This window comes from Ranitomeya variabilis, chromosome 4, assembly GCF_051348905.1.
Source record: "Ranitomeya variabilis isolate aRanVar5 chromosome 4, aRanVar5.hap1, whole genome shotgun sequence".
NCBI classification, from domain to species: domain Eukaryota; kingdom Metazoa; phylum Chordata; class Amphibia; order Anura; family Dendrobatidae; genus Ranitomeya; species Ranitomeya variabilis.
The window spans coordinates 690,917,984-690,931,998 of record NC_135235.1 but is presented as its reverse complement, the minus strand read 5'-3'; the positions used below and the strand labels follow the sequence as shown (position 1 = coordinate 690,931,998).

At 39.5% G+C, this 14,015-nt stretch overlaps 1 protein-coding gene across 2 annotated transcripts; it reads left to right on the top strand.

The window, feature by feature from the left end:
• Positions 1-4,864: 4,864 nt before the first annotated feature.
• LOC143766404 (uncharacterized) lies at positions 4,865-13,806 on the top strand. Of its 2 annotated transcripts, none has more exons than XM_077254071.1 (2): positions 4,865-5,184; positions 10,408-13,806. In XM_077254071.1, exon 2 carries the CDS (start codon positions 10,410-10,412, stop codon positions 13,056-13,058), a length of 2,649 nt encoding a protein of 882 aa, XP_077110186.1. In that variant the 5' UTR covers positions 4,865-5,184; positions 10,408-10,409; the 3' UTR covers positions 13,059-13,806. The 2 variants fall into 2 exon arrangements, with proteins under 2 accessions (XP_077110186.1, XP_077110185.1); XM_077254070.1 differs by having other exon boundaries at positions 10,404-13,806.
• The last annotated feature ends 209 nt before the right edge of the window (positions 13,807-14,015 follow it).

Below are 14,015 nucleotides of genomic sequence, written 5' to 3'. Positions count from 1 at the left end.
CCATTTCTCTACACCAAGAACAGCTGAATACATTGTCCACAGCTCCACCATTTCTCTACACCGGGAACAGCTGAATACATTGTCCACAGCTCCTCCATTTCTCTACACCAGAAACAGCTGAATACATTGTCCACAGCTCCACCATTTCTCTACATCGGGAACAGCTGAATACATTGTTCACAGCTCCACCATTTCTTTACACCGAGAACAGCTGAATACATTGTCCACAGCTCCACCATTTCTCTACATCGGGAACAGCTGAATACATTGTTCACAGCTCCACCATTTCTCTACACCGAGAACAGCTGAATACATTGTCCACAGCTCCACAATTTCTCTACACCGAGAACAGCTGAATACATTGTCCACAGCTCCACCATTTCTCTACACCAGGAACAGCTGAATACATTGTCCACAGCTCCACCATTTCTCTACATCGGGAACAGCTGAATACATTGTCCACAGCTCCACCATTTCTCGACACCGAGAACAGCTGAATACATTGTCCACAGCTCCACCATTTCTCTACACCAGGAACAGCTGAATACATTGTCCACAGCTCCACCATTTCTCTACATCGGGAACAGCTGAATACATTGTCCACAGCTCCACCATTTCTCTACACTAAGAACAGCTGAATACATTGTCCACAGCTCCACCATTTCTCTACATCGGGAACAACCTCAGCTTCTTTGTGCTGTTCTTCATTTTTGGGGGCTGGAGAGACAATATGTGGTTCGGGTCTTGATCCCTCGGCTCATCTCATGAAACTCCCTGTACAAAACTTCTCTATAAACAAGTAATTTAACATATTTGATTTTTGAAATTATTCAATAAAATAATTGAATTTCTTTCTTTTACTTGGCATTGTATTATTCTCCAGAATAGATCGTGTGTAATTCAGATGTGGATATCAGAGTATTTGGACGTCACATTATTCTCCTGTAGTTCCTGTAAATGTTGTAGGAATATACTTTTTCTCCTTAGCGTTTCACAAATGTCAGACACAAGCCATCACATGAGATAACTATCAGGATGTGACCGGTGTGAATGCATGCTTCTTTACCTGTCTGTGACATTTTTGTTTTTAGACTTCTAAATTAGGTTTACTTCATAATAGATAGGGTGTCCGCTGCCCAGGGTGATGCTTGCGTCTCCAGTGCTGCGGGGGGCATTGCTGACATTTTGTGAAAGGCCAGAGCCCCCCACGGCAGTTCGTCCATGCTTTCCTGTGCAACGGACTTCGGGGAAATAGCCACCGGGAGGCGACGCATTCGCAGATAGTTTTCGGCACCAAAATCTCGGGAGATGAGATTTCAACGCTGAGATCTCATCTCTTGAGATCTTCTTGGTCCCGAGATCTCCATCTGCGCATGCGCTGCTTCCCGTCAGCCTTTTCTCAAAGTCCGTCGCACAGGAAAGCATGGACGAAGTGCCGTGGGGATCTGGCCTTTCTCACAATGTCGGCAGAGCCCCTGCATCACCGGAGACACCCCCTGCAGCACAGAAGACCCCCGCAGCACAGAACACCTGCACACCCCTCATCTCAGCCTGCAGCAACGCTCTACTCCTGCCTCCAGCAGCGACCCTGGGACCCCCCCCTTTACCGCAGCCACCACCTCCCGGTAAGCAATAAGACGCATGGCTTATAAGAAGCACCACCAATTTATTAAAAAAAGTTTTTTTCCTATTTTTTCCCTCAAAATTTGAGGTGCGTCTTATAATCCGGAGCGTCTTACAGAGCGAAAAATATGGTAATTAGTTCTGTGATTCTCACTGTGGTAAAAAAAAAAAAATTCTGATGTCCATGTACAATATGATTTTGTAACCAGCAGCTCATACTGAATGTCTGCTTGATGTATTTTTCACGCACAGTAACGTTTTCATAGTGAAATTGTAACATGCTGAGAAATTTTTCTCATGCCGGAGACAGCTTAGAAAAATAAACAGTTTGCCAACGCCTCCTTGAATAACATTGGTCCAAGTGCAATTACTGTTTTTATCAGATTGCGCTCGGCCAATATGGCTACTCCTGCGAGCGAGCCCAAAATGACATCATGTGTACCTCATTCATAAGTGACATGACCTGTGACTCCTAGCTGACATGACGTGTGCCTCATTCCTTAATGACATGACCTGTGACTTACTAGCAGACCTGACGTGTGCCTCATTCGTAAATACATGACCTGTGACTCCTACTAGCTGACATGACGTGTGCCTCATTCATAAATGACATGACCTGTGACTCCTCTACTAGCTTACATGACGTGTGCCTCATTCCAAAATGACATGACCTGTGACTCCTACTAGCTGACATTAAGTGTGTTTCATTCGTAAATAACATGACATGTGACTCCTACTAGCTGACATGATGTGTTCCTCATTCGTTAATTACATGACCTGACTTCTACTAGCTGACATGGCGTGTGCCTCATTCATAAATGACATGACCTGTGACTCCTACTAGCTGACATGACTTGTGCCTCATTCCTAAATGACATGACCTGTGACTCCTACTAGCTGACATGACGTGTGCCTCATTCCTTAATGACATGACCTGTGACTCCTACTAGCTGACATGACTTGTGCCTCATTCCTAAATGACATGACCTGTGACTCCTACTAGCTGACATGATGTGTTCCTCATTCGTTAATTACATGACCTGACTTCTAGCTGACATGACGTGTGCCTCATTCGTAAATTACATGACCTGTGACTCCTACTAGCTGACATGACATGTGCCTCATTCCTAAATGACATGACCTGTGACTCCTACTAGCTGACATGACGTGTGCCTCATTCCTAAATGACATGACCTGTGACTCCTACTAGCTGACATGACTTGTGCCTCATTCCTAAATGACATGACCTGTGACTCCTACTAGCTGACATGACGTGTGCCTCATTCCTTAATGACATGACCTGTGACTCCTACTAGCTGACATGACTTGTGCCTCATTCCTAAATGACATGGCCTGTGAATCCTACTAGCTGACATGACGTGTGCCTCATTCCTAAATGACATGGCCTGTGAATCCTACTAGCTGACATTAAGTGTGTTTCATTCGTAAATGACATGACCTGTGACTTCTACTAGCTGACATGACGTGTGCCTCATTCCTAAATGACGTGACCTGTAACTTACTAGCAGATCTGACGTGTGCCTCATTCCTTAATGACATGACCTGTGACTCCTACTAGCTGACATGACATGTGCCTCATTCCTAAATGACATGACCTGTGACTCCTAGCTGACATGACGTGTGCCTCATTCCTTAATGACATGACCTGTGACTTACTAGCAGACCTGACGTGTGCCTCATTCGTAAATGACATGACCTGTGACTCCTACTAGCTGACGTGATGTGTGACTTCTACTAGCTGACATGACTTGTACCTCATTCCTAAATGACATAACCTGTAACTCCTACTAGCTGACGTGACGTGTGCCTCATTCCTAAATGACATGACCTGTGACTCCTACTAGCTGATGTCACATGTGCCTCATTCCTAAATGACATGACCTGTGACTCCGACTAGCTGACATGACGCGTGCCTCATTGCTAAATGATGTGACCTGTGACTCCTACTGGCTGACATGACATGTGCCTCATTGCTAAATGACGTGACCTGTGACTCCTACTAGCTGACATGATGTTTACCTCATTCCTAAATGACATGACCTGTGACCCTACTAGCTGACATGACGTGTGCCTCATTGCTAAATGACGTGACCTGTGACCCTACTAGCTGACATGACGTGTGCCTCAATGCTAAATGACGTGACCTGTGACTCCTACTAGCTGACATGATGTGTGCCTCATTCGTAAATTACATGACCTGTGACTCCTACTAGCTGACGTGATGTGTGCCTCATTCCTAAATGACATGACCTGTGACTCCTACTAGCTGACGTGACGTGTGCCTCATTCCTAAATGACATAACCTGTGACTCCTACTAGCTGACGTGACGTGTGCCTCATTCCTAAATGACATGACCTGTGACTCCTACTAGCTGACATGACGCGTGCCTCATTGCTAAATGACGTGACCTGTGACTCTTACTACTAGCTGACATGTGTACCTCATTCCTAAATGACATGACCTGTGACCCTACTAGCTGACATGACGTGTGCCTCATTGCTAAATGACGTGACCTATGACCCTACTAGCTGACATGACGTGTGCCTCATTCCTAAACGACATGACCTGTGACTCCTACTAGCTGATGTGACATGTGCCTCATTCCTAAATGACATGATGTAAAATCCAATAATAATATATATAATCACTTACATATGGATAATTACATGAAATCAAATAAAGAACCAAGGGTATAGGGAAAGTGTATGATACAGTTTCTGAAGGTCTTGTCATTGACCATCTGTCCTCTGTATGTCAAAAGCTAGAGGGTGTTTGTGAAGCCCAACCTATATTTGGATGTCTAGCGTTATTTCTAGCCGGTAAACAAGTGTAACTAAGCAACCTAACATGAGGTAATGCATAGAATGATAAGGAATATTCTGGAATCTACTTTTATGGTATAGACCATTGGCATGGAACTGGGTTACCTAATATGGATATTATGTAGGAGAAAATAGAAACCCATGAAAGTCTATGGGACGGATTTGTATATAAACCGTCTCTTCTCAGCATATGGTAGAGTCCTCATACCTTGAGACTCTCTACATGGACGAACACATCATCACACAAGACCATATGTAAGATCAATGCTTGCTTTCATTTTCTTTTTAACCTAATACTTGAATTTGTGTGCAATGAACTTATAATTTACTTTTTCTTCATTTTTGTAATCACTCTTTTTGAATGGACAATAAATGAGTTCTGTTTTATCCAAACAATTCTATTTTTACTTTTCTTCCCAATCCTCACTAAGATACATTTTTTCTAACATTTTGGCGAGCCTTAGCCAGATCTGATTTTTTGTCTTTTCTGTGAGGAATTTCAGCCTTTTCAGGGGGGAGGTTGCTAAAACACCTGTTTTGAGTTGTTAAAAGGCACAGAAATTCTACTATATCGTGTTACAAAAGTCAGACTGAACCTACACACAGAAGTGAGGATACAAGCTGCAAGTCCCATATACGGAGCTCTGAAGGATCCATAAAGACAGAGGATCTTCCATTGACTATTGGACCAATCCAGGAGGAAAAGAATTTCCATAGGTAAGAGAAATGGAGTTTATCCATGAATACTCTAAGAAGAGTAATATACAGTTTCAGTTTGTTCATAGCCATACAAATGCACAATTATGGTCTAGTCTGTATAACCAATGTGAAGCAGAGAATCTTAAAATTTATAAGAAGTTTTTTTCTGTAAAAAAGTTGCAAAGGAAGCTGCAGAATGTAATGCACATGGTCCGAGTGTACAATAATTTAGTTTTTGATAAAACTGAAACACAGACACAAATATGTACTATTACACAAGACATTGATCATACTGACATACAAGGTGTCACACAAGAAGCTGATGGAGATTACTTTGACTGTCCAAATTGTTTGATATTGTCTGAACATATTGAACAATTGGAAGATCAAATTGATACCAGAACAGAATTATTGTCCAAATTGAGACAAGATATTAAAAAAGCTTCTGTTGTTACACGATCAAAAGACCAAGAAGACAATGCTGCCGCATCATTTATACCTGACACACAAGAATTAGATGAATCAGTAGATTTACATGCAGAAGAATTGCAACGGAAAAAATTCCATGACAGAGCTGCACGCATTAATCTAAAAATACACGATCAGTTAATGAAAATTGCAAAAGACATTCCAAAATTCAATGACAAGATGGATGCCTTTTACAATGCAGACATTTTTGAATCAAACACAGACAAATACAATCTTAATGATGAACAGAAAAACAAGATTTTCAAAGTATGGTTACCCTCACATATGGGAAGAAGGTTACAGACCACACCCAGATTAAATGAGAATCATGAATTGACACATAGTACAAGAGAGGACAGACTTAGGCAATTAAATTCTTACATCACAGGAAAGGCCACTCCGAATGCTGAAATTTTGGAACAATTAAAAACTAATATTAATGAGGATCCATTTGTATTTTTGGTAAAATTTGAGCAGGCCTATAGAATGGTGATGGAAATTGGGCCTAATCAGGAACCAACATCCATGATCAGATTTTTTGTGAAAAAGTTCAAATATTTGGATCCTGCCTCAGAACAAATGGCTAGTACTCAGCCATCATTGCAAGAAGCAACAGTTTTTATCGACAGAGTAAGGAGATCCATGAAGCAAAATCAGGTGAAGGCTAAAATAGCAGTAATTCATGAAAAAGAGGATAGTCAGCTGAAACCTAGACCCACAGTAACATTCAAGAGCAGAGATTACGTAGAACAAAGAGGTAAAAATACTACACAAAGAAACAATATCCATTGTTATTTCTGTGGTATACCTGGACACTTAAAGTGGCAATGCAGAAAATTCTTGAGAGCAGAATCAGAGACAGGTACACAAGGGACAGGTAATCTTGGAAGGGAAAATGGTCTCATGCCAAAATTATCCACCAGACCTTCTGCACCTCCATTACAGTCTAATGCCCCCACTCACACTGACAACAGACAAACGCAGTCTCCATATGCACCATTAATCAGACAGATCAGAGAGATGACAGTGAAGGAGACCGAGCCCAGAAATAGAATGCCGAGTGCTCTCAAAAAGGACACTGGACTTCTCCCATCTCCTTCATCCTTCTGACAATCACAGACAATTCCAACACCTCATCCACTGGAATTTGTGACTCGAGTTACATTAGATGAATGTGGAAGACCATTTGTCAAGGTAAATCTAGCAGGACAGAATGTTGTATTTCTCATTGATACAGGAGCTCAGTTAAGCGTCACAAATCTTGATCTGAAGCTACAACCAGATTCACCAGTTTGTACAATTGTTGGTTTTAGTGGAAAAGGTGGAACTAGAGCAACCTTAGTTACTGATGTGATATTGGAAATACCTAGTTCTTTCAAAACAGGAATTGACATTTGGTATTGTCGTGACTCTGAAAATATACTTGGCACGGATTTTATGCAGAAATTTGGATGGGTTGTTGATCTAGGAAATCAGGTGATCTGGAAGGATTCTAATGGTTGTAAACCTGTAGTCATTGATCCTAGTGATTATAGCCATGTTGGAAGTATTTGCTTAAATGATGTTGTGTCAACAGATCATCTGTGGCCTGAAACTGGTGGGGATGAGGTATTGACAGAAATTGTACAGTTTTTTCCTTCTCTTTGGGCTCAGTTCAGGAATGAAGTAGGGACCATGAAAGATGTAATTGTAAATGTCGAGGGGCGTGATCCCCCACCTCAGCGTCAGTATAAATTGCCTCCAGAATCAATTGAGTCTATGTCAAAGATCATACAGGAATTGTTAAAACAAGGTGTCATCCGAAAGGCTAATTCTGTAAGTAACAATCCTTTGTGGTGTGTTTTGAAATCTGATGGTTCTTATCGGATGATATTGGATCTGCGGATGTTTAATAAACATACTCCCAATGTAGAACCCATTGTTGCAGATACTCATGACATGATGGCAAGGTTGAATGCAAAGGCAAAATACTTTTCTGTACTAGACATCAGTAATGTTTTTTTCAGTATACCTCTTGAAAAGAGTTGTCAATACAAGTTTGCTTTTACTTTCTTGGATGAGCAATACCTGTTTTGCAGGTTACCTCAGGGAGCTCATTTGTCACCGAGCATCTTTCATCAGGCATTGGCAAAGGTATTGTCTAAATTTTCAAGGCCGGACTGTATTTTACAGTATGTGGATGATATTTTGCTATCCACAGAAGATAAGGAGTCACATGTTTCACTTCTGAAAGAGTTGTTTGAGCTGCTGCATGATGCAGGGTTGAAATTGAACACAAAAAAGGTCAAATTGCTGCAGACTGAGGTCAGATTCTTAGGGGTATTGTTGAGCCCAGGTAAAAGACAACCATTGCAGGAACGGATCGATGCAATTGCTTCTTTGCCAGTTCCAACATCACACAAGGCAGTACGACATTTCTTGGGTCTTATAAATTTTTCAAGGGAGTTCATTGAGAATTTTGCAGACAAAGCCAGGCCTTTGTATGATCTTTTAAAATTTGAAAATAGTGAGTATTTTGGTCCTTGGGGTGATGAACAACAAACCTCATTTGAACAATTGAAAATGAATTTACAAACTGCACCTGCTTTGTCCACAGTAGATCCTACGGCTCCATTTGCTTTGCAAGTGCACACATCAGAGACTTCTGTGTCTGCTGTGCTGCTACAGTTGCAAGGAGAAGAGTGGAGAATTTTGGGCTATTTTTCTAAGCTTCTCTCACCTGTTGAAAGAGGGTTTGAGACATGTGCAAGACACCTGGTAGGTGTGTACTTTGCAGTCAAAGCAACTGAACACATTGTTGGGTTCAACAAAATTACTTTGCAAACTCCTCATTCTACACTAAAACTTCTCTTTGAGAATAATATCCCAGGTGTGTCACATCAGAGATTTGCTCATTGGTTATTGTCATTGTCTCCCAAACAAATTGAGGTAGATTACAAAGCCAAATATGTTCTTCCTCAGTTGATGCAATATGAAGGACAAACTCATGATTGTTTGCAGTCTTTTCAGGATCCATGTCCATCGCTTTTCAGACGGAAGGCAGAGGCAACAGATGAACCAATTTTTGTTGATGGTTCCAGATTTTATGCAGATGGACATTACTATGCAGGATATTCCATTTTTTATCCTAAAAGAGAACAGGTAGTAAAACACAAATTACCAAGTCATTTTTCAGCTCAAAGGGCAGAGCTAGAAGCAGTAAAAATGGTGCTACAGCTGAACGAAGCTGATGATCAGTGTCCCATTGTAATCTACAGTGATAGCTCCTATGTTGTTAGATCACTGACAGATTATTTGCCAGTTTGGGAAAAAAGAGGCTATGTAGATTCTTCAAATAAGACTCTTGTACATAGTGACACACTGAAAACAATTTTCAAAATAGCATCAAAAACCCCTAATGGTTTTGCTATTGTCAAAGTACCAGCCCATAAAAAAACTGATGATGAATTATCTGTAGGAAATGCTACTGCAGATAGGTTAGCCAAAGAGGCAGCCCTGACAGGAGAAGAAGTGTTTCAACCAGAGACTATTGAGCTTTTAGCAGTTCAAAGAACGGACACGCATATCCCTTCTTTTGCGGAAGAACAGGAGAAAGACACATCTCTTGTTGCTTCCCGGGTTGATCCAAAACCTCCCTTTGTTTGTGAAAACGGGGTTTTGTGTCATGACTTAAACGGGGAGTTGCGTCCTGTTGTACCAAAACATCTACAGGCTGAGTTCACAAAATATAATCATGAAAGTTTGGGTCATTTGGGCCAACAGAAATTGTTAGACATTCTCAGAGAGAAATTTTACTGGGAAAAGATGGAAGAGACAGTACAAAGTATTGTCCAATCATGTCTCATTTGTGCCCAAATTAATCCAAGACCAAAAGGACAGAAACCGCCACTACTCCGAACCGCACCTGCAGATGGTCCATGGTCTACACTACAAATCGACTACATTGGTCCGTTACCATCAGGTAAAAATGGTCTCAGGTATGCATTGGTTGTGGTAGATGTTTTTTCCAAATGGGTTGAAATTTTACCTGTCAGAAAAGATGATGCTTTGTCTACAGCTAGAGCATTAGTTAATCATGTCTTTTGTACTTGGGGGATCCCAAGAATGATCTCTTCTGATCGAGGAAGTCACTTTACAGGAAAAATCATGCAAGCCGTTTGTACTATTCTAGGGGTACAACAACAGTTCCATGTACCTTACCATCCACAGTCTGCTGGTATTGTGGAAAGGATGAATAGGACAATAAAATCCAGAATTGCCAAGATGCTATTGGACAAAGGCAATACTTGGGTTGATGCCGTACCTTTTGTATTGTTGAGTGTGAGAGGAACAACTTCTTCCACAACTCAGTTCACTCCTTTTGAACTAATGACAGGAAGAAAAATGCCATTGATTTTTCCACATGAACCATTTTTGTCTACATCTCAAAAAGATGCTGTTGCAAGGTCCAAATGGTTGCAATCGTTGCAGGAAAATTTGAAAACAATTCTTCCTCATGCTGCATCAAGAATGCAGAGAATGGAGCCACCATATGAGTCTAAATTCAAAAAAGGGGCTCAGGTGATGATCAAAACTTTCAGGAAAAATGGACCTTGGGAAAGTAACTGGGAAGGTCCCTTTGATATCATTGAAACCATGGGACAAGTTATGATTCTTGTGCAATGAGCATCAAACGTGGTTAAAAATACCCGCAGGCAACAAAGAGTGTGGGCACATGTTGATCAATGCAAATTGTATATTGCAAAATAATGATACTGCATTTCTTTTAGGAAGAAATGAATTCCAATAAGAGCTGGAATACGGAACACCATGACCTTGATGGAAGGGATTCAACACCAATCCTTCGAGAAAAGACGACAGTTCCCAGGAAAAGTTACTATCTGATGGGAATCGCATTTCTGCTGCTATGTATTATTTCAACTGTGATCTACGCAGAAGACATCTTACATCGTGAAACAGACACTAGTGAAGTGAATGAACCTTTCAGAAGAACTCTACATTCGAGGAAACCAAGAGGATCAAGTTTACAAAACCTTAAAGATGAAGACATACCGGACAATTCAGTAGATATTACTGGAAACATCTGCATGGGTTATGGGGTGAAATGCTGTATTGAGCTACACTTCATACACGACACTGACATAATATTACATGCTACTACAGGACCTAAGGCTGGGTTTATACAGTTACAAGGAGATTATGTACACAATAATAAGACGGGTACATGGGAATGTAATCCTACAGATGTGTTATACTGGAATATAGAGATAAGAGGTGAAGAGAAAGCTGTGTGGTCAGGAGATATTACAAATGATATGATCACAAAAGGGAAAGTTGGAACATCCAAAACAGATATTTGGTTGAAAACACAACTTTTTGGGAAAACTTTAGATCCTTCATTACTTTCTAGTACAGAAGGAGATGAAGATTGGGTAAAAACATGGAACTTCCAGATAACTAGAGAACCAGTACAAGTACAGGTATCTGTAATTTTTACAGTAACAAATACTATAGTTCCAGAAGTAAGGGTTACACCACAAGCAGTACATAGCCAAGAAAATATGTCTCCTTTGCCATTAAAATGCAACACAAGGTTAGAGTTACCTTCGGAATCTCTGTTAACCTGGACCAAAGATAATTTATTTTTGGGAAGTTTTGCAAGTGGTCCAACAAATGTTATACACAGAGGTCAATCCGGAAATGTGAGATGGTTGAATAAGAATTTTATTTTTTCTGTAGATAATCCATCTCCTAAGGATTCTGGACTTTACCAATGTTGCGTTTTAACGAAAAATAATTACAAACAATGCAAAAATGTAAATGTAAATATATGGTCAGCAGTAGATAATGTTTGCACACAGACAAGATTTCAACCATCTACTCCTTTCCAAATTAACCAATTCCAATCTAAACCTATATTACGAGATGGAGTGTTTATGACTATGATATGGACTTTTAACATGTCTAATTGGAAAATTTCTTCTAGATATCTTCAATGTCAATCACATCTCATTAATATGGAAATGGGAATAGAACAATGGTTTGGGAAAAGAACTCCAACACAAGTTAGAAGTAAGAGGGGAGTGTTGGAAGGAATTTTGGGGGGATTAGGTACAGTAGGAAGTCTAATTAACACTATGGACATACATACACTTAAATCAGATTTGGAAAATATTGGGTATATCGGAGGTAAAGGAGTAAAGATTCAGAAAAGTTTGAATCAAGTTCTTGAGAAAATGGTTTTGACTACTGCTTCTGTATTGGGGTCTTCTGTCTCACATCTACAAGATGCTACTTTAGCATTAATAGAAAGTGAACAGGAATCTCAAGTGGCCAAAACATGTCTAGAAATTCAGATTGAATATTCCACCAATCTAAAAATGATTGCACAAGCCTTACAAAGTGGAATTACTCCTTTAGGACTAATGAGAAATTTGCCTACAGAATATAGTTTTGCATTAAATCATACAGATTTGTGGGTAAATAAGTGGTTAGGATGTGACCAGGATATTTGTGTAGGAACATCACTGATTCCAGTGTCGGGAAGAGAAGAAACCCTAGTTCCTATAACTGTTCTGGGAATTCCTGTTAGTCACACACAATTGCTATATTATCAATTACAGGACACAGATTTTGCATTTGACGGAACAAACACTGAACAATTAGACATTTCTTCATGTTTAAATTTTGTTTCTAAGGTAATGTGTTTACCTGGACAGGATAAAGTCATTTATCATTCATGTTTCAATAATCATACCTCATGTCATGCCAGAGTTGAGAATGTACACACGATCCATGACTTGGTGACACCAGTAAGCGCTAATAAGATTTGTTTCCAAGTTATGTCAGAGAAAGAAATTGTTTCTGCATACTTTCCATCTTGTGTACATGCTGAAAATCTGACAATAGGTTTATATTGTATCGAGGGAAATGTGAAAACTCTCTCAAAGAAGGAAGGAAGTATTAATATTACATTAATAGGTTCAAGAAACCTAAAAATCCTTCCAATACAGTTCAATTTGTCCCAAATAAATAATTTTCCTTGGAATATGTGGACAAATGAGATAAAGAAAGACAAGGGTTTGTTAAATTTGTTAACAAAACAATTAAAAGAAGCTGAAATTGTATTCAGACATGAGCAAGGTAATTTAAATGATATTGAACATGAATGGACAAGTATGTCAGGCTCATCTTGGTGGAAAAATTTAGGAAAATCAGTAACTAGTTGGTCACAGTCTTCAACGAAGATGGCAGCAGGAAATGTATTATCTAATCCGATTGTTATTATATTTATTATAGTTTTGCTGTGTATAATATATCAAATAGTTATTATGTGTAAAATTAAGAACATTTATAAAAAGATAAAGACAGAAATGAAAAAGGAAGATGACATTTTAAGAGAAATGCTGAAAAGAAAAATATAATTCTCTAATCTAATTTTAGTTTTCAAAACTCAGGTGACATTCGAGACAGATGTTAATACAAGGTTTTCAGAATAAAGAATGAATGTGATACGAATGGTGAGAGAAAGATTTTAGGGTTAATTATGATATTCTCAAATCATAATCAGGGGGGAATGTAAAATCCAATAATAATATATATAATCACTTACATATGGATAATTACATGAAATCAAATAAAGAACCAAGGGTATAGGGAAAGTGTATGATACAGTTTCTGAAGGTCTTGTCATTGACCATCTGTCCTCTGTATGTCAAAAGCTAGAGGGTGTTTGTGAAGCCCAACCTATATTTGGATGTCTAGCGTTATTTCTAGCCGGTAAACAAGTGTAACTAAGCAACCTAACATGAGGTAATGCATAGAATGATAAGGAATATTCTGGAATCTACTTTTATGGTATAGACCATTGGCATGGAACTGGGTTACCTAATATGGATATTATGTAGGAGAAAATAGAAACCCATGAAAGTCTATGGGACGGATTTGTATATAAACCGTCTCTTCTCAGCATATGGTAGAGTCCTCATACCTTGAGACTCTCTACATGGACGAACACATCATCACACAAGACCATATGTAAGATCAATGCTTGCTTTCATTTTCTTTTTAACCTAATACTTGAATTTGTGTGCAATGAACTTATAATTTACTTTTTCTTCATTTTTGTAATCACTCTTTTTGAATGGACATTAAATGAGTTCTGTTTTATCCAAACAATTATATTTTTACTTTTCTTCCCAATCCTCACTAAGATACATTTTTTCTAACACATGACCTGTGACTCCTACTAGCTGACGTGACGTGTGCCTCATTCCTAAATGACATGACCTGTGACTCCTACTAGCTGACATGACGCGTGCCTCATTGCTAAATGATGTGACCTGTGACTCCTACTAGCTGACATGACGTGTGCCTCATTG

Excerpts from the sequence above, each read along its gene's own strand:
- LOC143766404 (XM_077254071.1), top strand. The coding sequence starts at position 10,410 with ATGAATTCCAATAAGAGCTGGAATACGGAACACCATGACCTTGATGGA.